This window comes from Alternaria arborescens, assembly GCF_004154835.1.
Source record: "Alternaria arborescens strain FERA 675 chromosome Unknown contig_2, whole genome shotgun sequence".
Taxonomy (NCBI): Eukaryota; Fungi; Ascomycota; class Dothideomycetes; order Pleosporales; family Pleosporaceae; genus Alternaria; species Alternaria arborescens.
In genome coordinates, this window is record NW_021167857.1 from 1,149,053 (window position 1) to 1,169,516 (window position 20,464).

General features: G+C 53.8%; 3 protein-coding genes across 3 annotated transcripts; 1 reads left to right on the forward strand and 2 right to left on the reverse strand.

The window, feature by feature from the left end:
- Positions 1 to 485: 485 nt before the first annotated feature.
- Positions 486 to 3,352, reverse strand: AA0111_g1235 (Autophagy-related protein 13; the record flags this gene model as incomplete). The annotated part of the gene is made up of 3 exons (XM_028646319.1): positions 486 to 2,918; positions 2,973 to 3,068; positions 3,119 to 3,352. 3 exons carry the CDS (start codon positions 3,350 to 3,352, stop codon positions 486 to 488), a joined length of 2,763 nt encoding a protein of 920 aa, XP_028511535.1.
- Positions 3,353 to 5,814: 2,462 nt separating this feature from the next.
- On the forward strand, positions 5,815 to 10,795 carry AA0111_g1236 (hypothetical protein; the record flags this gene model as incomplete). Its single annotated transcript, XM_028646330.1, has 2 exons — positions 5,815 to 8,932; positions 8,982 to 10,795. 2 exons carry the CDS (start codon positions 5,815 to 5,817, stop codon positions 10,793 to 10,795), a joined length of 4,932 nt encoding a protein of 1,643 aa, XP_028511532.1.
- A 2,422-nt stretch (positions 10,796 to 13,217) lies between these two features.
- Positions 13,218 to 19,862, reverse strand: AA0111_g1237 (Nucleoporin; the record flags this gene model as incomplete). The annotated part of the gene is made up of 6 exons (XM_028646341.1): positions 13,218 to 13,331; positions 13,386 to 15,179; positions 15,231 to 15,458; positions 15,622 to 19,331; positions 19,525 to 19,644; positions 19,763 to 19,862. 6 exons carry the CDS (start codon positions 19,860 to 19,862, stop codon positions 13,218 to 13,220), a joined length of 6,066 nt encoding a protein of 2,021 aa, XP_028511533.1.
- Between the last annotated feature and the right edge of the window lie 602 nt (positions 19,863 to 20,464).

Below are 20,464 nucleotides of genomic sequence, written 5' to 3' on the forward strand. Positions count from 1 at the left end.
TAGTATGTATAACATGACATAATGTCACGCTTAGACGAATACACGAGTTGAATGGCATGAATGAAGCAAGTGCGATAGAGCGGAGTGATAGCATATTCATTTATACTGCAACGGTTGATCAATCAAGGCGTCTGCGCTAACTCGATGATCTGGTTCCATACCCATATCCATGTCCGTACCCTATGCCAAAACTCCGCGCCATTGAGCATCAAACACTGATGACAATCACATGTAAAATCCACTCCTTACATGAGAGTTAGATGTCCTTCCCGGCCGTGTGCAAGAAGCAAACCCTAATTTGTAAACGCCGGGTCCATCCATCCGCCATGGTACTCAATCTGATAAGAAGATACGCAACGTATGTAAACAGCGCTAAAGGGACAGTAAAGGTATCCGACTCCATGTCCCATGAACGCCAATGACAAAGATGTAAATAGATGTCGAGAAATGCAAATGTTTGGTGCGTCACGTCGAATGGAAATGGATCAGCGGAAGTACGATCCACGCTTGCCTCCGCTGTTGGTGCTCGATCCGCCTCGTGCTTCCTCGAGACTGCGCCGGGAGCCCCCAGCACCAATCTCGCTCATCTGGAAGAGCAAGGGTTCGTCGTCGTCGATGTTGGTTGCGGCGCGACTGTTGAAGTTGTAGCGGCTCTGACGCTCAGTCGAGCTGGTGCCGCCTGTGCTGAGGCTTGTAGAAGAGCTATGCGAGAAGAACCCGCCTCGTCCGCGTGCACCTGCCGGGGTGCCGCGCTTAGCAGGCATATTGGATGTTGACGACGGCTGGGGCAGGTCGTCACGAGAGTCGTTATCGGGATTTTGGCCATCGCGATTGCCGCTAGCGAGTAGCTCCGTTTGCGCGAAAAGGCCACTAGAAGTAAGACCTGCGCTGGTCAGACGATGCAGATCGTTAGTGCGGTCGACCTCCTCCGATGGCAGACTGGCCGATCGGACGCCGAACACGTCTGGTTCATCGTCAGGTAGTGTCTGCCTTTGCTGAGAGACGGAGCTTGATCGGCGAGCGTAGTGCCATGGGCGTGGTGATGTCGGTATGGCGATGGCGTTCATGTTCTGGTCTTCGCTCTCGCTCTGCTCTTCTATGTTGATTGGGTCATGTTCGCGCGTCCCTCGACTAGGTCGACTTCGGCTTCGAATTGGCTGATCGTATTCAGCGATGCTATTTGCGCTGAGTCGAGAAGGGATAGCTGGTGTGTGTGGAGTGTGTGGAGAGATAGGTTTGCCAGGCGAAGATGCTGTTGACACAGATGTACCAGCAATCATGGCGGGAACGCTGGACAGGTGTCGGCTAGAAGAAGATGACGATCGATGGAGCATCGTCGAAGAGGAAACAGATTCGGCCAGTCCAGTATGGGACTCTCGCATCCGTTGATACTTTGAAAGCTGAGCAGTAGTCTTGTGCATAGTCGCTGCTTTGGTGGATTGGTCGCTCCGAGTGAAGCTCTTGAGATCCTTCTTCGACTCGAGAAGCTTCAGGAAGTCCGAGATGTTCTCGTCGTCGGTCCTGACTTCGCCCGAACTACCACCGGTGCCCTCGTTCAATGTATCAGACCCGCGTTGCATCGATGAAGAGAGGCTTCCCTTCCCGCTACTAAGATTGTCGTCCTCCGTTTTGCTGTTGCCCCCTGTAGAAAACTTGCTCCTACGATGGCCGAAGCTACTGCTGTAACGGCTGATGGGTGCGGGCTTTGGTGAGCTTGATGCAGAAGAAGTGATGACAGTTTCGTTGGGTAATGAAGGTGCCCGAAGAGCCGTTTGTGGGAGCGCATTGAGCGACGTCCGATTGCGTGGTGTGGTGAGTGGATTTGGGGTCGCAGTCCGGCCTAGTGAGCTACCGGGCCTTCCTAACGAGCTGGTGGGAGACGGAGGCACCGCACTTCCAAGGGCTGGGGACGATGAGAGTGATCCGGCTTTGAATGGCTGGAAAGAGACTGAAGTCCGCCGTTGATACTGTGGTGTATCTACAGAGCGTAAAGAGGACTTGGAACCTTGGGCAGTGCGATGGTTAGGTGGCAGTTTTTGTGGCGGCGATTCCATTGGAGATGATGAGGGCATATCTCGGGCTGCGCGGAGAGCTGAGATTGGGCTCGTTCCTGTAGGCGGACCAACTTGATGGAAGGTTGAGAGACTGCCGTATGCTTGTCCAATATCAGGGCTCTCTTGCGCATTCATCTTGTTGACGGGAAGCGATCCGGGAACTTGGCGGGTCCTTTGCTCAAAGTAGGTGTCGTCTAGGCCCATGAACTGGGAGCTTAGCAGAGACTCGGAATCTTCTACGCTAAACTCGCAGTTGGTGCGGTACTCGACTGTCACACACAGAGGCCCTACAGGCGAATTGGTGGGCTCGATTGTGTTTAATTCTGTAATCTTGTCGTTCTCGTCGGTGGGATAGAGCGGTAGACTCAGAGTATCGACGTGCGGACTCCTGAAGTCGCCATTTGAGACGCGATAGTTCAGTTTTAGGGAGGGTGCATTTGCAGGTTGCTTGGCAATGACCTTGTTGTATCTGAAAGCGGGCATGAAGCGTAGATAGGCGAATAGCGACCGGAATGTGACGACGGCCTTTTTGTATACGTTGGGAAGCGGGTCGTTGAGCTCTGATGGCTGTATTGAGCTCTTATCTCCGACGTGCACCCTCCAGCGCTCAAGCACGATTTGTGTGGATTTGCCGGTGCGGCCTGACGATCGAGAGGCGGCATCCGCGGAGTTCAGCGCTGCAGCGACGTCCCATCTCTTTCCCTCATCGTCGTGTATAACGAGTGACTGGTTGTGGCCGAGTCCTTGTACGTCCAGATAGATGTCGATGCATAGTGATGGATGGTGACCGGCCATGGCATCCATGAGTTTCCACTCGGTGAGTTGGCGTTGAAGCACGTCGCTATCGGGGAGTACGACATTGAACTAGGGCATGTTAGTGAGGTGTGCAAAGGTCGGGATCATCTATAGATGACATACCCACTTGTTGTGCTTCAACTTGCCATCCTTGTTGTATCCGGGCGGGAGCGATACTCGAGATGATATCACAGCAAGGGCTGACTTGGTGAAGAAGTTCTGATGAGGTTAGCATTCGTCCAGTGCCAGACGGGACTAAAGGTACGTACCTGGATGACTTGGTTGACCTTTTGATAGTGCCGCTGATCCGACTCGGAGGAGGGCTCTCCCCTCGACATCATCTCGCCTTCTGATTCTTCGGCACCGCGGTCGCTGTAGGGCGGGGTGGTTGAGTAGGCAGTCATATCCTGGCTATGCCGCTGGTTGTTGGTTCGGGCGGGGTTGGTTTGGAGGTTGCTGGCGGGCGAGGCTGTCCGCGGCGAGGGGCGCGAGTATGGGTGCATGGCGGCGGCGGCCTCCTGCAGGTACAAAAGGGCAGAGGGCGTGACTGGCCTGGCGACGAGGGCAGAGGGCGTGTCAAGTACGGTTATGGTAGCGGCGGAAACAGGCGAGGATGAATGCGCGTAGCCATCACGAGTGCAGCCAGTGTCAGGTTCGCGTAGTAGCCGTCAGAAATGTCTCTCAGGAGACTGGGGCACGCGGGGACTTGTCTAGAAGGCAGGCAGCGCTCAGGCAGCAGCCATAGTCTGCAGCGTGGGAACCTGAGGTTGGGTGAAGTGTGTGCCTGGGGCGATGCAGCGGAGTTAAGCTGAGCACCCGACTGGAAGGTCGAGGATGTATTTGGGCGCAGAGCAGTGGGACGACAGCTAGATACGGATGATGAGTCTTTGCCCAGATGGAGGCGTGAAAGGGCAGGCGATAGCGTTGGAACAGTCAGAGAGTGTTGGGACGCATGCGCTGGGAGTCAGTCACGCGGCGATGTTCGAATGACGAGCGAGGAAGATAGCTAAGCTCCAGGCAAGGGCCGGCCACGAGATAAACGATGCAGCACCTGTGCAGTAGTCGGCCGGGCAAGATAAAGCTATCGGAAGCTGCAGGAAGCTAGCGACTGTGAGGGTCAACGAGGGAAGTCAGTCTTACTTGAGCCAAATCCGGGGAAGATGGAGGTGCTCATCGACATGTGGAAGCTTCGGCGAGCTCACACAGACATGGGGGGAGCTGGCATGGACGAGTGCCACTGCTTGATCCGCGCTAGCGCCCTTCACCACCACCTCCGAATCGAGACCGTCCGATCGAGGCGCGCATACATATCCACCTATCCACCTATCCACCGTCCTATCCACCTTGATTGCGCTGCCTGTCTGGGGTGCGCCATTCTTTTCGCGAATGCGCAATCCTGCTCGCCTGTAGCCAGCTACGCGTGCCATCCCAGCCGCCAATTGTGTCATTGGCTAGCCAGCCCGGCTATGCAGCACCGTTCGACGCCTCACCTTACCTTTTCACAGCCTCTGACCGGTCTCACCAGATCTGCTCATCGTCTGTGATATAGCGTTGCCGGTGAGACGCGATTCCGCGTCGTAAACCATCCATGTCATGGGCTGGAGAACAGGCAGCGTCGTGGGAGCGCATGAGAACGATCAATTACGCACAAGGGTATAGCCTGCATGTCTGAGTGCGGATCTGCGCAGTACTTCCTTGCGACTTTGGACACTACACGTCGAATGCACGATACCTCTACTGCTGCCTATGTCCCATGCATGAATGGACGGATTGGCTCCTGTGGCTGTCCAGCCGCATACGCGCTGCGAGGCATCCATCACTTGCTTTTGATATTCACGGGCTGGCCTTGGCGCGTCGTTCAGAGACAGTCATCGATGCATGGCAGTCAAGATATGGTATCATGGTCTGCTCGATGATGTGATTGACGCCGCGTCTTCGGACCTTCTCTGTAGCTCCCTTGTCGTGAACTCATCGTTAGGTCCGAGTAGCCTTCAGAGGCTAGCTTCCGCCCTGCAGCAGTTCACGTTACTTTTGCACTCAAGTCTCACCTTCGAGCGCACCCAAAGTCTAAATGGCCCTTCCGAACGGTGACCACAAGCGCCAAGTTGAGTGTTTGTCACGTAGTATAGGTTCACCGCCAGTCAGAGTGGAGAAAGCTGCGTGGTATATAGCATAGGCGCGCCCGCCGTCATCGCGCAACACTGGCGGCCCCCAGCTCTGCGTCCTCCATCTACATCTCGTAGCCGGTGTCGGACGTCTCATGACTTTGGAGACATGATGATACACCACTGTAGTTTCTCTAGACGGCTTACGTTGGAAGCAATGTCGACCTCCGACGACAGCTTGTGGAGAGGAGGACGAACGCCATTGGCTGATTCCCATGGCTTCGACATGGCCATCCCACACTGCGCCCGCAGTTGCACCTCCGAAGCATATTCGCGGCTGCCACCTATAACTAACCCCTCGTGCGCATTTGCAGAAGCTTCAGGAAGTATAGCAGACTCACTCTGACTCATCTTGACTCTCGCGACAACGACTCAGCGTCTCTCTACTATCGCCTCGGTAGTTTCGTCATAGATACCTAGCACCTCAACCCACACCCATTTCGCGCCCCGCCACTCGCGCCTCCCTCTGCAAACACAAACGCACACATCGCCTAAGCAGCTTGTCGCGACACATCCTCTACGTGCGCCACACCGTACCCCCTGCCCGCTGATCTGACGACCGACAATCACGTTCCGACGACTTGCCACCTTGCTCCCTCCTCACGCATCCCACTTCCATACCAACACGCGTACGCCAACGACACACCTAGTCTCACACCGCCGACCAGTCGCGTTCGGCCCCCTCACCTGGAGTCGTCCTCAGCTTTACAGCCAGCACCTTTAAACACGCTTTGACCCCTTGAGGTTGAGGCCAGGTGCTACTCGTAAAAGCTTCGGATCACTCCTCCTCCTACCGGCACATGAGCGGCTATCTCTGGAAATACTACCTCGAAGATGATGTCGACAACTTTCGACATGTCCTCGCAACTCCCACGCATACGGCCCGATCGGCAACGCAGAAAGGTTTCTCGGGCTGGCAGGGCGGAGGATTTGCCACAGCAGTGAACGGCAGCCCGGGGAGTTACAATGCATCACCGATAACAAGTGCCAAAGGGCGTAAGATGGGCATGGGTGCGGCTGCGAATCTCAGTCGGTTTGACATCAACAGCCGGGATGCAGCTGGCATGACTATTCTGCACCATGCTGCGTCATCTACTGCGGAGAGCGCTGTAGACTTCGCGCAAGCACTGCTAGAACATCCGTGGACTGATGTTTACATACAAGATGCGGAGAATGGCTGGACTGCGCTCCACAGGGCCTTTTACTTTGGCAACATCGCCATTGCACGCCTCATTCTGAATCGCGATGCGCAGGACATTCTTGGTCAGGGTTCCAGCGGGTTCAACCAGCATGCGCGAGGTTTGGTCAAGATCAAAGACAAGGAAGGGTACGGCCCCCTGGATTTGTTCTCTATGACTATCAAGGACCGCACTTTGCGACCGGAAGAAGCGCCCGCCTTCGATTCTGACTCGGACGACGAGATGGCTCACGGAGACAGTGGCGACGTGGATGACGAGACGCGCAAGAAGCTGATTGCTCCACCTGTACTTCTTGAGGGAGATGAGGTGTACACTTTCGGCAGCAACAAGAATGTCACTCTTGGTTTTGGTGACGAAGATGACCGCCAATATCCGGAGCGTATTACTCTGCGCAGACCGGATCACCTCCTCCAGCGTTTCTATAGGGAGCACCGCGAGCGGCAGAACCAGTATTGGGCTGCGACAGGCGCGCCCATACAGGATTCTGGGCTTCTCCAAGCGCGCAGTACTGTAGATCTTCCAACTCACATTCGCAACACGCCGATAGTCATTCAAGACGTCCGGATGTCGAAACTGCATACCGCTGTTTTGACTACTGACCCTGTATCCAATCTGTACATGTGTGGCCACGGTCCAGGCGGTCGTCTAGGCACAGGTAATGAAACGACGAGATATCAGTTTACCTGCATTGAAAGCGGTGGACTGGGTCAGAAGAAAGTTGCTGGTGTTGCGTTGGGGCAGAACCACACTCTGGCCATCACCGAAGAGGGAGAGATCTACTCGTGGGGTAACAATGCATACGGACAGCTAGGGTATGCGCTGCCGAAACCCGCCGTAAAGGATGACGATCCCATCTCAACTATTCCTCGACAGATTTTTGGACCATTGAAGCGAGATGTTGTCACAGGTATTGCCGCATCCCGGATACATTCGGTCGTTCACACTGCGACGTCCTTGTATACCTTCGGCAAGAATGAAGGCCAACTTGGTATTGTCGATTCGGACGCTCGGTCGCTGGAGATGCAGGTCATCCCCAGGAAGATTGCTGCAGCACTTTTCTCTAGTCCCATCCACTCAGTCTCGGCCATTGACGGTGCTACTGTATGTCTTCTGGAGAACCGCGAGGTTTGGGTATTTGCAAACTATGGTTATGCAAAGCTCAGCTTCCCCTTGGATGGGTTCACTAGCAACTTCCTCAAGGAGAGCTGGTTGACTACAAAGTACGATACTGCGCCAAACAGGATCAGCAAGATCACATCTGGTGGTGACACCATTTGTGCGCTGTCTACTTCTGGTGAGGTCTTCACAGTGGCTGTCAGCCGGCGCTCAGAGGGTGCCCAAGATGCCGGCACATCAACCACGAACCCGAAGCAAATCAGAGGAGCCTTGTCTGCGCCGTTCCGCATCTGGTCGTCTAAGAAGAGCCACATGGCAGCACGAGATGTTGATGTCGACCAGGACGGTTCTATCATCTTAACCACTGAGGTCGGCAGCGTCTGGAGACGTACGAAACGGGCGACTATCAAGAATGCAAATGTCACTGCTGCGGTAGAGTCCAAGCCCAAAGACTACAAATTCCAGCGTGTGTCAGGCCTGACCCGGGTGATTGCTGTCCGTGCCTCCGCATTTGGTGCATACGCTGCCATTCGCAAGGACTGCGACGTTACCAGAAACCAGATAGGTGTGGACGAAGCCGGGCTTTGGGACGACCTAGCGCCGTTGCTTTCTTTCCACGAGTTGACAAACTACGAGGAAACATCCGACGATGAAGAGCCCACACCAAGATTCTGGACTCGTGCTTCAGAAGCGCAAGGACTACGCAAACGTGTCTTGAAGTCGAAGGACCTGGAAGTGGAAATCACTGATATCCTGCAACGCTCACTGACAACGCCAGATCGGACGTACAACATGGAAGTCGGATCTACTTTGTCTGATGTCCGCATACCTGTTCACGAGTTTATCTTGGCTGGACGCAGCCGCGTCTTACGGGATGCTCTGCTCGACTTTAGGGTGAAGGGCAGCGAATATGTCGTGCCTGATCTGATGACCGTCAAGGCACAGGGTGGGAGAGTTCTGGTACTCTTCCAAGGTCTTGATTTCCTCACCATCTTCAACCTCGTTCTCTACGCCTACACTGACTCTGTTGTGGACTTCTGGAACGTCACCCGGCACTACCCTACCTTGGCACACAGGTACCGTTCCGTACGGACAGAATTGATGAAGATTGCTTCCCGTCTTGAGATGCGACAGCTCGAGCCTGCTGTACGTCAGATGGTCAAACCACGGAGATCCTTACACATGGATATGGAACTCGCTATCAAGGAGCAGTCTTTCTTCGAGAGCGGCGACGTCATCGTTGATCTTGCTGACGGCCAGATGCTGCTACACTCGGATGTAATTTGCCAACGCTGTCCATTCTTCGAAGGCCTGTTCCGAGGACGTGCTGGCGGCCAGTGGCTCGCAGGAAGGCGGACCGAGGAATCTCCGCTCGTTCACATTGATCTGACGCATGTGGAAACACAGCTTTTCGAGCTAATCGTTCGCCATCTTTACACTGATGCTGGTGAGGAGATTTTCGAGGATGTCACCAGCGAAGACCTGAATGATTTGCTGGCACTTGACGAGTTGCTCGATCATGTCATGGATGTCATGTCTGTTGCCAATGAATTGATGCTAGACCGTCTGTCGCAGATTTGTCAAAGACTGATAGGTCGCTATGGTATGTATACATATTTGGTATTGTCGTGCATTCGCTAATTAGACGACAGTCAACGCTCGGAACGTCTGCTCTCTTCTTACAGCAGTTGCTCCCAGTTCGGTCGCTGAGTTCAAGGACGCAGCCCTTGAATACGTGTGTCTGAGCTTGGAGGCAGTCATGCAGAACGGCTCACTAGACGAACTGGACGAGGACTTGCTGCTGGAGCTCAATCAAGTCGCCCATGAGAATCAACTCGCTTACTTGCCTTTTGCAAGAAGTGGGCGAGCTGAGGCTCTCCTCTTCGAGCGCTATCCAGAGCTTGCTGAGAGGATAGAACGTGGCAGGCGCGCCAAGGTCGATGCAATAGTACTGTCGAACAAGTACGCCGATGGCGACAATCTCTCATCCTCTTTCAGAGCTCAAAGTCTGGAAGAAGTGGCAGCTTCTCCATTACGTCAACGCAACCGAAGAAGGGTATCCAAAGAAGCAAAGAGTCCGGTAATGTCGCCAGCGCTGAAAGGTAAAAACTCCGCGCAAAATCTCATGTTCGAAATGTCAGATGGCGAGGATGACGAGGATGTACCAAAAAAGATCAAGCCCCCACGGTTCACAGAGCAAAGCGGAGATGAGAAAGCGCTAGAAACACCAGTTGGATCTCCCGAGACACCCTGGGGCACGATCCCAAAACCATCACTGCACACGTTCAACAAAGGAGGTGACATACCGTTCAAGTCTGTCAGCCCTCTTCCTCCGCCAGCTATCAAGGAGGCAAGGCCACCTGGTCAGCCCTGGGTGACCGCACCGCTTGCTGGTCCCAAGCTTGAACTCAAGGATATTATGGCTCAAGAGTCCTCAGCTACACCATCAAACTTGTCGATCGGCCTCTCACGGAGCGAGAGTGAGCGGACTGTCAAGGCTGCGCCTATCAAGATGTCGCAAAAGGAAAAGAACCGCCTTCGACAGGCCCAAAAACTCGGCACGGCCATCGGGAAGCCCCAACCGGTGCCGCCAGCCGTATCTCCATGGACAGCAGCTGCACATAGGAAACCAAGCAACAGTCCAGTTGTGGCTCCAGCAGTGGCTCCCTCACCGCCGCCGAAGCCATCGCCTGAGCCTTCCCGAGCATCAAGCACGCCTCAACTTACCATGCGACAAACTGTTGCAAAGAAGGGTGCTGGATCGAAGCAGAAGGACAAGCGGACGGTGTCCCAAAGTCATGATGCAGGGGCTGCATCGCCTTCCCAAGCTCGTCCTGCTGCGAATGAGAGAGGCATGTCAGTCTCTACTGATCCTATCCCAACGCCTCGATCTGTCCGCCACATTCCCTTGCCACAGCACTCACCAACGTCTCCAAGTCAACATCTCAGCATGATGGAGATTTTATCCTTGCAAGAAGCAGAGAAGACGTCAATACGCGATGCAGCAGCCAAGCGTAGCCTGCAGGAAATTCAGCAAGAGCAAGAGTTCCAGCTGTGGTGGGAGCAAGAGAGCAGACGTGTTATTGAGGAAGAGGAGCAGACTAAGAAGCTGGTGGAAAAGCTTTCCAAGAATTCTGGTCGCGGTCGAGGCAAAGGCCGCGGTGGGCGAGGCGGCAAGACAATGGGTCAAGACAAGAAAGAAGGCGGAGACGAAGCCGATCGTGGTAAAGGCAAACGCGACGTCAGCGCTGGGCCGGCGGCCAAGCCAACTCCACCGCCTAAAGCAGGCCAGAAACAAGAGGGGGGTGGCCGCCCATCTGGCCCCGATAGTGCAGCCAGAGGCGGCCGTGGCAGAATTGGCCGTGGGGGTCGCGGTGGCGCAAGAGGCGGGCGTCCACAAGGCCCGCCGAGAGATGGTACCGCTGCTTCTGCGCAGCAGGGACAAGCTCCAGCTCCGCAGACATGAGTTTAGGTATCGTCACTGTATATAGTATCTTGACGGACTTGTATATTCATACCACAACTTTTACAGTAGCATTTAGATTATCGAGAAATCTCACATGATATGAAGAGTGCACATTTTAGAGAAATATTGAGAGGTCGTGTCATGCGTCGCTGCTGGTAACTTGCGCCGGCACGAGACTGACATCGACTATTTGGAAAGTTTCCAAATATAAATGCATGATCTATTTTCTAGGACGCAGGTTCTCGAACCGAACATGAAATCGTTGTGTTTGTTTTTGGTTTCGTTCGAAAAGGCGAAGTAGCAGAAGCATTTCCTATCCTAGTCTGGTCTTCGGGTTTTCAAAAGCGCGAGGAAGCCAACGCCATGACAAATTCTGGGAATATTTTTGGAGAAACAGGCTTCAAGATGTAATGAAGAAGTAATGGAGGTACATCGTGAGAAGGTGTTTATATACTGTCTCACGGATGGTGTGTCGAGTCCATCTGGCGTTCCAAGCATGTGATGAATTGCTATATGTTATTAGAAGACAGACAGAAGGACAGCTCTGCTCATATCTCCAAGCTGATTTGGGTTTTGGAAATCTTCAGAGATGGCCATATCCAAACGATATGATAATCCTCGGTTCGGGTGATGGAACTGCAAAGAGCGTTTTATCAGACTCCATTTTCGAGAAAGGAAGCACAGTCTCATGGGTCGTAGGTTTGTAACTTTTGATTTCGTGTCGTAGTCTCACGAAAGATGTGAGTGCATGTGTTACTTTTGAAATGGAACTGCTCAGATCATCGTAGTATAGTCCTAGCGTTTTGATGCGTGTAGGAGTAAATGAGGGAGGAGCAACTCGGCAGAGTCATGTCCAGTAGATTCGTATGTTTTGGTGCCTGCAGACGCCGAGATCTTCTCCATGAAATCCTTTTCTATCATTTTTTTGGAGATGATTCAGGACTTTTTGAGGGAACGTGATGCACAGAGTGATCGAGCCAGAGTCTTCTTTATATATATGTAAAGATGTAGGTGGAAAACCTTCCAGGGCCGGGCTAATACAGTTCGAGTTCCATTCTTTCCATGGTAAACAAGAATTCTTCCAATCTTCATGGGGACGCAAGTTGATCGATTTCGGGTTTTGAACGCACACAACTTATAGCAGAAATAGGAGGTTCTTTTTGAGTTTCGAATAGAGGTTGAAGATACAAAGGGCAATCCACATTCATAGAACCTCTGAAGTTTTGAAATTCTGGAGAGATCATGCAGCATATTCCAGACGTCAAGAGTTTTTGGAGATGTGTTGAATGAATGTGAAGAAAGAAGGGACCTCGAGAGTTTGTAGATGTGGTATAAATACTTGGTTGAAGCTAGTACACGGCATACTTCATAGTTTTATGGTACCACACTTACTGGCCGATGTATACGTCAGTGTCGCGATGCCATCTCTGTTGGACATTGGTTGACTGGGGCGGTATATAAATATCTTGTTCTGCCACCTCCACTCCATCACCATATCTTTCCATTGTCTCCAAAACCCTACCGGTGCAGTCTATGTCTGTCGGTTTTCCCATTGTCAAAACACAAGAGATTGAGCGTATGTGTTGGGACTGGTTTCAGTTGCTCCAAAACCCTGTGGCGATGCTCACATGGGCAGCATCTTCGGGAGTGCTCCATGAGCATTAGCTCTTCCTCTTTCCAAAGATAAATACCACGCATTGATTTGTTTGCAGCTTACTGTGAAACGCACGCAAGCAGCGTTTGTGCACTGAGACCTACAATAAAAATGTATGTCTTTCCTACAATATAAATTTTATCATACACTGTCACCTCAAAAAAAGGAAACAACAAAACGCTCGAAAAACGTTTCATGCCTGGCAGAGGAAATGAAGGGATAATTCCGAGGTATGAGACTGCCGTTCATAGTCTTGGACGTGAGGCACCAAAAGCTGGTGTTGATACTCCTACTTGTAGGACATGTCACAAAAGGCATGATCGTGACGTCATGGTACATTGACAAGTGTTTTGTTGGTACAGCACAAAATGTTGTGCGTATGCCACATGTCGTTAACAAGGGATGCATAGTATCAGACCGACTTTGAAAGCATACAGCCAGTATTCAGTCGAAACACCAAAAAATACCATAAGCAATGCATTAAACGAGGTTCCAAGCAGAATATCTATTATACACATGTCGAATCGAAGTTGCTTTTCCTCCCCAGTCTAACAAAAAACCCCAATTGCATGCTTCGTCCGGACAAAATCGTTTCAACTAACACTCAATACTTCATCTCCTTAGCCCGTGTAGGCTTCCCATAGAACAGTCGAGGCTGCATCCAATGCACACCTTCCTTCCACAGTTGATGGCATTCTTGATTGAGCACTCTCTCGTACCGAGTTCGTCCTTCTTCAGGAGAATGCGGAAGTCGATGATCCTCTGGTTCTACCGACTGGTGACCATGACATTGTGGTAGTAACTTGTGCTAAGGTCGATTGTGTGCTTGAGCCACAAGTCTTCGGTCAGGGGGAGTTTGAGGATGGCGTTGCGGTTGGTTCGCTGAGTACATGTTAGCTTCAGATGTTCGAGGTCGAGAGAGCAAATGTAACATACCTGGGTCTTTGAAATAAGGTTGGCGACGGTGCCGGCAATTTCCATGAGCGCCACCCGCTCCTCCAGACCGCAGGTGCCCAGCCTGTCGCGTCCAGCAATCTCCAATGCACGCTGCAGCTTGGTAAGAAGCTCTTGGACACGGTTGTCCAGCTCTTCGTCGACGCGGTAGTTGGAGCGTTGGCCAGTCGTATCAATCAACTCAATGTAGTCAAAGTAGATCTGACCACCCTGAGCCCAGCCTTGAAGTGTTTCCTTCGGACGTGCGGATGGCGACTTGGAAACAAAGCCACCCATGAGCTCACGGAGCGCATCGTAGTCGCGAGAGACAATAGCTTCTGGGCCAACCTTGCGGCACAGCACTTCGTGCGCCTCCTCGAGCTCCTCGGCTTTGATGAGATGCGTCGCCTCACGTAGGGCGTCGCCACCTGACTTCGCTTGCAATGCAGCGGCACCGTGGAGCCATGTCGCAGGAACTTTGAGGTCGCTCGTGAGGTAATCGTAGGTGGCATCACCCTCCTGCAAGGAGTATGAGCTCGAGAACTGGTTGACGAGCGAGCGCATGTAGTGCTCTCGCATTGCTGGAGATGACAGATGTGAGTACACCCAGATAGCAGTGGTCCAGTGCTCTGGTGTATGTAGCGAGGCAGCATATGTGAGCGTGATCTTATCACTTAGCTCGACAAGCGGGTTCGCGGCTTGCACATCATCTGCAGCACCTGGGGCGGACCATGACTGGAGCGAACGGCGGAACATGCCATGGTCTTCATCCTGGCCGCGAGAGGTAGGCATAGCGACCTTGCGCTCATCCGCTTCGGTCTCATCATCTTGTCGAGACTTGAAGAGCTGGAACAACTGGAACGAGAGACGAGCGTTGAAAGGATTGCCGGATACATTCTCTGGAGCGAGAACGTCCTCAACGTTGGCGGGAAGTCCCATCTTCTCTGCCGCATAGAGCTTGAGAATACCCCAGAGCAAGTCTTCTCGGTGCTCAGCATCCGGGTCGTTCCAGCCCATGTCGGCTTTGTCTTGGATGAACCAGGGCACCGGCTTGACATCTTCATTACCGTCTCGAACAGCGTCCGCAAATTGCGCAATAGCCATCTCGATAGGCTCGTCGATCATTGTGCCGTACCACAGACGAAGTCCAAAAGCCCGTCGCCAATCAAGAGCAAATCGACTTGAGATGTTGAATGTAGAAGCCCGGTTCTCCCGGCCAGCCCCCACTTTGCCTTCTGACTTGGTACAGTTGCCAGAGAGAAGCTCGTAGATCGCACGCTGGGGGTCCTCCATCTCGGAAAGCACATCCAGACGACGCCATTCATCAAGCTGGGCTACCATGCTCTGGCGCATGGTCTCGTCACCACCGATCTGAGCGACCATCGTGGCCAGTCGTAGGTCGAGTCCGTCCAACAATGTATGACAAGCATCAGCGACGTTGTTGCAGCTGAGGTGGGCGATCGCGCGCTCCTCGGCCGAAGCTGCTTGCTGGGCATGCTTCTGCGCATCGTCCCAAACGAGAAGCTTCCAGAATTCTGACAACTTCTCCTTCCGGTAGACGTTGATGTTCTCTTCGTGCACATCCGCTGGAATACGATCGGCGTCGTCGAACAAAAGGGAAAGCAATTGCCAAGCTTGCTGCTCGTGAACGCCAGCTGGAGTGTCGAGCGCGACGGCCTTCGCCATACTGGAGAACTCGACCGGAGCAGGGTCAGTCAAGAGCTTTGCTGAAGGTACACCATCGGATGTGACAATCTTGGTATGTTGTTTCTGAAGCGACAAGGTTTCAGGCGCAGACTACAACAGTCAGCATCAATACTATGGCAGCGGCTAAATGCTACAACTTACATCGGTGAAGGTAGGCATCTTGACGAAACGCATGTCCTTCGTAGCATCGACGAGCGGTTCTTGGGCTGTAGGAAAGACGCCGCCTTCGAGGTGCGAGGGGCCTTTGTTGCCGTATATCAGGACGTTCGTTTCGCTGAAGTGGGGTTTGCTGCAGCCGTGGAATTCTTTGTCGGCATCGGCAAGCTCGTCGAGATCGGAGGCGGTTTTGGGTCGCTTGGAATAGGGTAACTAGAGACAAGAGTTTCAGCAATCTTGTCCCATATCAATTTGTGACTACATACACGGGCGGACGTAAGGTCCAAGCGTCAATCTATGAAGGAGAACCACGTAGGAAACCCGCCACAGACCGCGCCCCATTAATACAAACGCCAAAAGGGAGGGGAAGTCAAACCTCAATACCATGTCCACCATGCTTGGGAAACTGTTGCTTCTCCGCTTCTCCGAATAGAGAATCCATCAAATCCATTGCAGTAGTCATCTGTCGTGCGCCGAAGGATTGCGAGAAGTTCGTAGGGTGTGCTTCGTGTTCTCGTAGTACGTTGCCCTGGCTTTCGCGAAGAGCATATCGATCCTGCTTCTTTGGACTAATCGTGCGCTGGAGCTGGTTTGCCCAATCGTCATCGAATACCGGCTGTGCTTTCGAAGGTGTTCCTGTTCCGGGCTTCATGAGCTGACTAGCCTTCAAGATAGACTTCGGCTTCAGTGTGCTCCTGAAGGGGTCTTCCTTAGCGGTGTCTTGCTCCGTGGTGCGAATTGGTCCCGACACAGAATCCGCCATGTTCTGGTCGTGTTCCAATTCCGATTCGCTTTCTTCATCGTAGTCAGCATCCTGCTGCCCATCAAGCGAACCCACGGAGCGCCGCCCTAAAAAAGACTGGCCCTGGGCGTCGTCCATCTCTTCTTCGTCCATATACGCCGAGTCGTCACCGAAGCCACCAGGCACGCTAGCGCGACTACCACGCATTCCCTTCTTGAAGTCAAAGGTGTCGTCAGGGCTAGACTGGGTCTGAGTAGGGCTGTCGAAAGAGTCATCTTGGGGTGTGCTTGTCATCTGGCTCGAACGATGTTGCTGCCCAGCTGGGGTGTCGGGAACATCGCTGAGATCGCTTGACGCATCGTCATCTTCTTCGTCGCTGTAGTCGTCATAGTCAAGACCGTAGGATGAAAAGTGAGGGACGGAGAAGGTCCATTCGCCAGTAGACTGGTTGTACGCGATGAAGGTAGTTCCGGCCACACGCTTGAGACGCTCGAGATGCTTGACATCCTTCTTGCCGGCCCTGTTGCGAGGCCAGGAGTTAGCAAGAACAATCTCGGAAGGCTGGTTCAGAGCAGTGCCTAGCGGTGGCTTTGGCAGACAGGTGCAGCTCTCTCCATACACGGTAGCATTGCGTGCACTGAGCTGGACAATGTCACCGAACAGCTTGTCGAGATCAACTTCAGACAGATCAACAGGCTTGCCGTGGTGGAATTTGATCTGTCCAATGTTGTGGCGACCGACGATGAAGTCGGGTACGCTCCTGAGCTCCTGCTTGCTCATCTTCTTCAGCTGATCCATTGAGGGGCTAGACCAGTACTCTCCTGGCTTGGGGTCCTGTCCAGGTTGGATGTTGACGGATGCGTCAGACTTAGATGAGAGCACATGGTCCTCGGACACGCGGGCAAGTTCATTTCCATTGACCTGCTGCATGGCCGGGCGAGGCGCTTCGTTGCCAGCGTTGTTGCCGTTAGCCCGCGGTGAGGCATCTTCCTCGTCTTGTCGAACGACCAGTGCAGTCTCTCCATTGGTCTCTCCGTTCGGGCTGTCACCACCCACAAAGCTGACACGCTTCTGCGCGGGCTCATCAAACAATGGCGCCCTGTTGGTGATGTTACGGTTGATGTTGAGTCGCTTGAGACTGCCGTTGCCGAAGTTGCGTCCAGTGTTAGAGAACGCACCCGGTGCCAGTATACTGGTTTCGGGAGTGAAGCTGTTGCGAAGATTACTCGTAGACAAGCTCTTGCCCAGGGATCGTGAAAGGCTGCCTGCAAAGAGGCTACCACCAAGGGCTTGGCCGCCGTTTTGGCTTGCTCCGCCAGCTGGACTGCCGTATGTGGAGTAAGTGAATCCATAACCGCGGCTCTTATTTTGCGGAGTAAGAAGGCGCGTCGACGCAGCTGGGTTAAGCTTGTGCTGAGGCAGGATGGCGTTCTTCTTGTTCTTCTGGCTGCTGGACAAGGGCGTGGCAAGCGGGCCAGGGCTCTGAGTTGGGGTAGAAAGACCAGCAAAGAGGGCGTCGTTGCCGTAGGGGTTGGTGTTCATGGATGTGTTCAACAAAGAGCTTCCAGAGGCACCGAACAGGCTGTTGTTGAGGCTAGGTTGCTGCTGCTGTTGTTGTTGCGGGAAGAGCATAGAGCTGCCCATGTTCGATTGGCCATTGTTCGATTGACCAAGTCCACCACCGAAGAGACCGCCTCCAGTGCTGTTGTTCGTGGAGCCGCCAAACAGACCGCCAGGCTTCTGCTGGTTGTTGTTCTGGCCACCACCGAAGAGGCCACCGCTTCCTGTGTTTTGCTGGTTGTTGTTGTTACCAAGGCCACCGAACAAGCCTCCGCCAGTCGATCCAGTGTTGGCGTTGTTGCCGCCAAACAGGGAACCGCCGCCAGTAGCAGGCTTCTGGCCGAACAAGCCGCCTCCAGTGTTGTTGTTTGTGTTGTTGGCAGTAGAACCACCGAACAGACCGCCAGTAGCCGGCTGAGTCTGGTTTGCTCCGCCAAAGAGGCCGCCACCTGTGGTACCGGTACCAGTGCTTGCGCCGCCAAAGAGGCCACCGGGCTTTTGTTGGTTGTTGTTGTTCTGGCCAAATCCACCACCACCGCCAAACAGACCACCAGAGGTCGTGTTTTGAGTCGTGGATGTGTTGTTTTGCCCGAAGCCTCCACCTGTAGCGCCGCCACCGCCAAAGAGACCACCGCCAGTGTTTGTGGATGTGTTATTGGCACCGAATGCTGGGGTAGAGGAGGTTTGGTTGTTGTTTTGACCAAAGAGACCGCCGCCGCCAGTGTTTGACTGGCCGAACGCGCTGCCGGTGTTAGTTGCACCACCTCCAAATGGTGTTGAGGTGTTGGTGGTCGCGGCACCGCCTCCGAAAAGACCACCGCCTGTAGCAGGCTTGTTCTGACCAAACAGACCGCCACCGCCAGTCGTAGATGAGCCGAAGCCTCCACCTCCAGAGCCAAATCCACCTGTGGTGTTGTTCGTTGCAGCAGCACCACCCCCGAAGAGACCACCAGTAGTACCAGTCGTAGTGTTGTTGTTCGAGCCGAAGAGTCCGCCAGTTGCAGGCTTGGCCTGACCGAAGAGTCCTCCGCCTGAGGTGTTGTTGTTCGCCCCAAACGCGGAACCTGTGCTCTGACCGAATCCTCCTGTAGCAGCAGTGTTTGTGTTGCCGCCACCGAAGAGACTTCCACCAGTGTTGTTGGATGCGCCAAAGCCTGTAGATGCGGGGGTGGTGGTGTTGTTGTTGGCACCAAAACCGCCAAAGCCGGTGCTCTGTCCGAACGCTCCAGCTTGTCCGTTTTGGTTGCCATACCGCCTGCCCTGGTTGTAGTCGGCTACGCGCAACTCCTCGAGGGAGTAGTTCGTGTACGGTTGCTGGAAGGTGATGGTCTGGTACTGCGATTGCGCATTGCCTGTACCGTCCTTCTCCTGGAATGGCTGGAACGGAGTGTTGGCGGTTCCCTTGTTGGGTGGTGGGTTGTTACCTCCGCCGAAAGCGCTGCCAGTGCCACTACCGAAGCCACCCGTTGTGGTGTTCGTGCTGGTAGAACCGAATGCACCGCCGGTGCTGCCGCCTCCAAACAAACCTCCACCAGTTGTTGTCGACGCGCCGAAGCCTGTCGCCGGCTTGCTCTGGCCAAAGAGACCGCCTCCAGTGTTTGCAGTGCTGGACCCGAAGGCTGAGGTAGTAGTGTTGTTGTTCGTTGATCCAAAGCCACCAAAAGTGCTGCCACCTGTAGCGCCGCCGCCGCCGCCGCCGCCAAAGAGGCCACCGCCCGTTGTCGAACCGCCAAAGGGTTTTGAGCCGAAAGCGTTGTTGTTTGTGTTGCTGGCACCGAAGCCACCTGAAGGTAAAAGTTAGTTCCAGATCGGGGTAAACTAAAAATCATGGATCCGCGCAAATTTGAGTGCCGTCGCGAAAGAGCGCCTGGAAGCGTGTTGTCGTGGGCGACCTCAACACGACGTTGGAAGCGACTTCGACCAAGGCAGAGTGGTCCAACTAGCGACGCGATAGTGAAGCGCAACCGTTCCACATACCTGAGCCCCCGAAAGGCGAGCTCGAGCTGGCGTTGTTACCGCCCCCGAACATTGTGCTGCCCGTATTGTTTGCGCCGCCACCGAATATGCTCGTACCGGTATTCGCGTTTGAGCCAAAGCCTGAGGCGGAGGGCAAGTTAGACACGGTTCGTCGAGGAGGCCGTGGCGATGTCGCAGAGCACATCGGAGCGGTCGCGCGCAAAGGGATCCAGAAATTCACGCAAGAGTGTGTACATACCAGTCGATGTGTTGTTGTTAGATGAACCAAATCCACCAAAGCCAGTGGACTGGTTGTTGTTGTTGGAGCCGAAGCCCCCAAAACCACCGCCGAAGGACATTTTGAATTTGTCCGACGGGTTGCGCGTGTATCGATTACTAGGCGACTAGCAATGCGCCGTACAGTCGTATGGACGGGTGGTGGTTGATAGAATTGAAGTGCAGGAGCTCTCGGAGAGGCAGGTGTTGATGAGAGCTTCGCGGAAAACGCGCCAAGGAATAGGCGGATCGGACAAGGCGCGGTGGGGTTTGCTGCGAGCGAGCAAAAGAGTAAAGAGTGGAATTAGTAAGAAGAGGTCAGACACGGCTCTGATTAAGTAGTGAAATGGCCGTCATGGAAGGGAAAGAGCGACGGGCGCGAGAGTTTGGAGGGACAAGCAAAGGTGAGGTTGCACTTAGGAGGAAGGCACGTCAAAATTGCGCTAAGCCATCGCCGGGGCGTCACGTGTACCTCTCTCGCACCCACTTCCCAGCAAACACTCCCTGATACGGTTGCGGCCGCTGCACATATGACAAAGCAAGATAGGGATTGACGAATCATACGACACGTTTTTTGGGCGCGACTTGTGTGTAGAAATGCCTGAGAGACACCTGGTGCTACCTACGGCTGCCTGGCGGTTAGAGGGCACTTCGCCACCAAGAACGCTCCAGCACAGCCGACTCG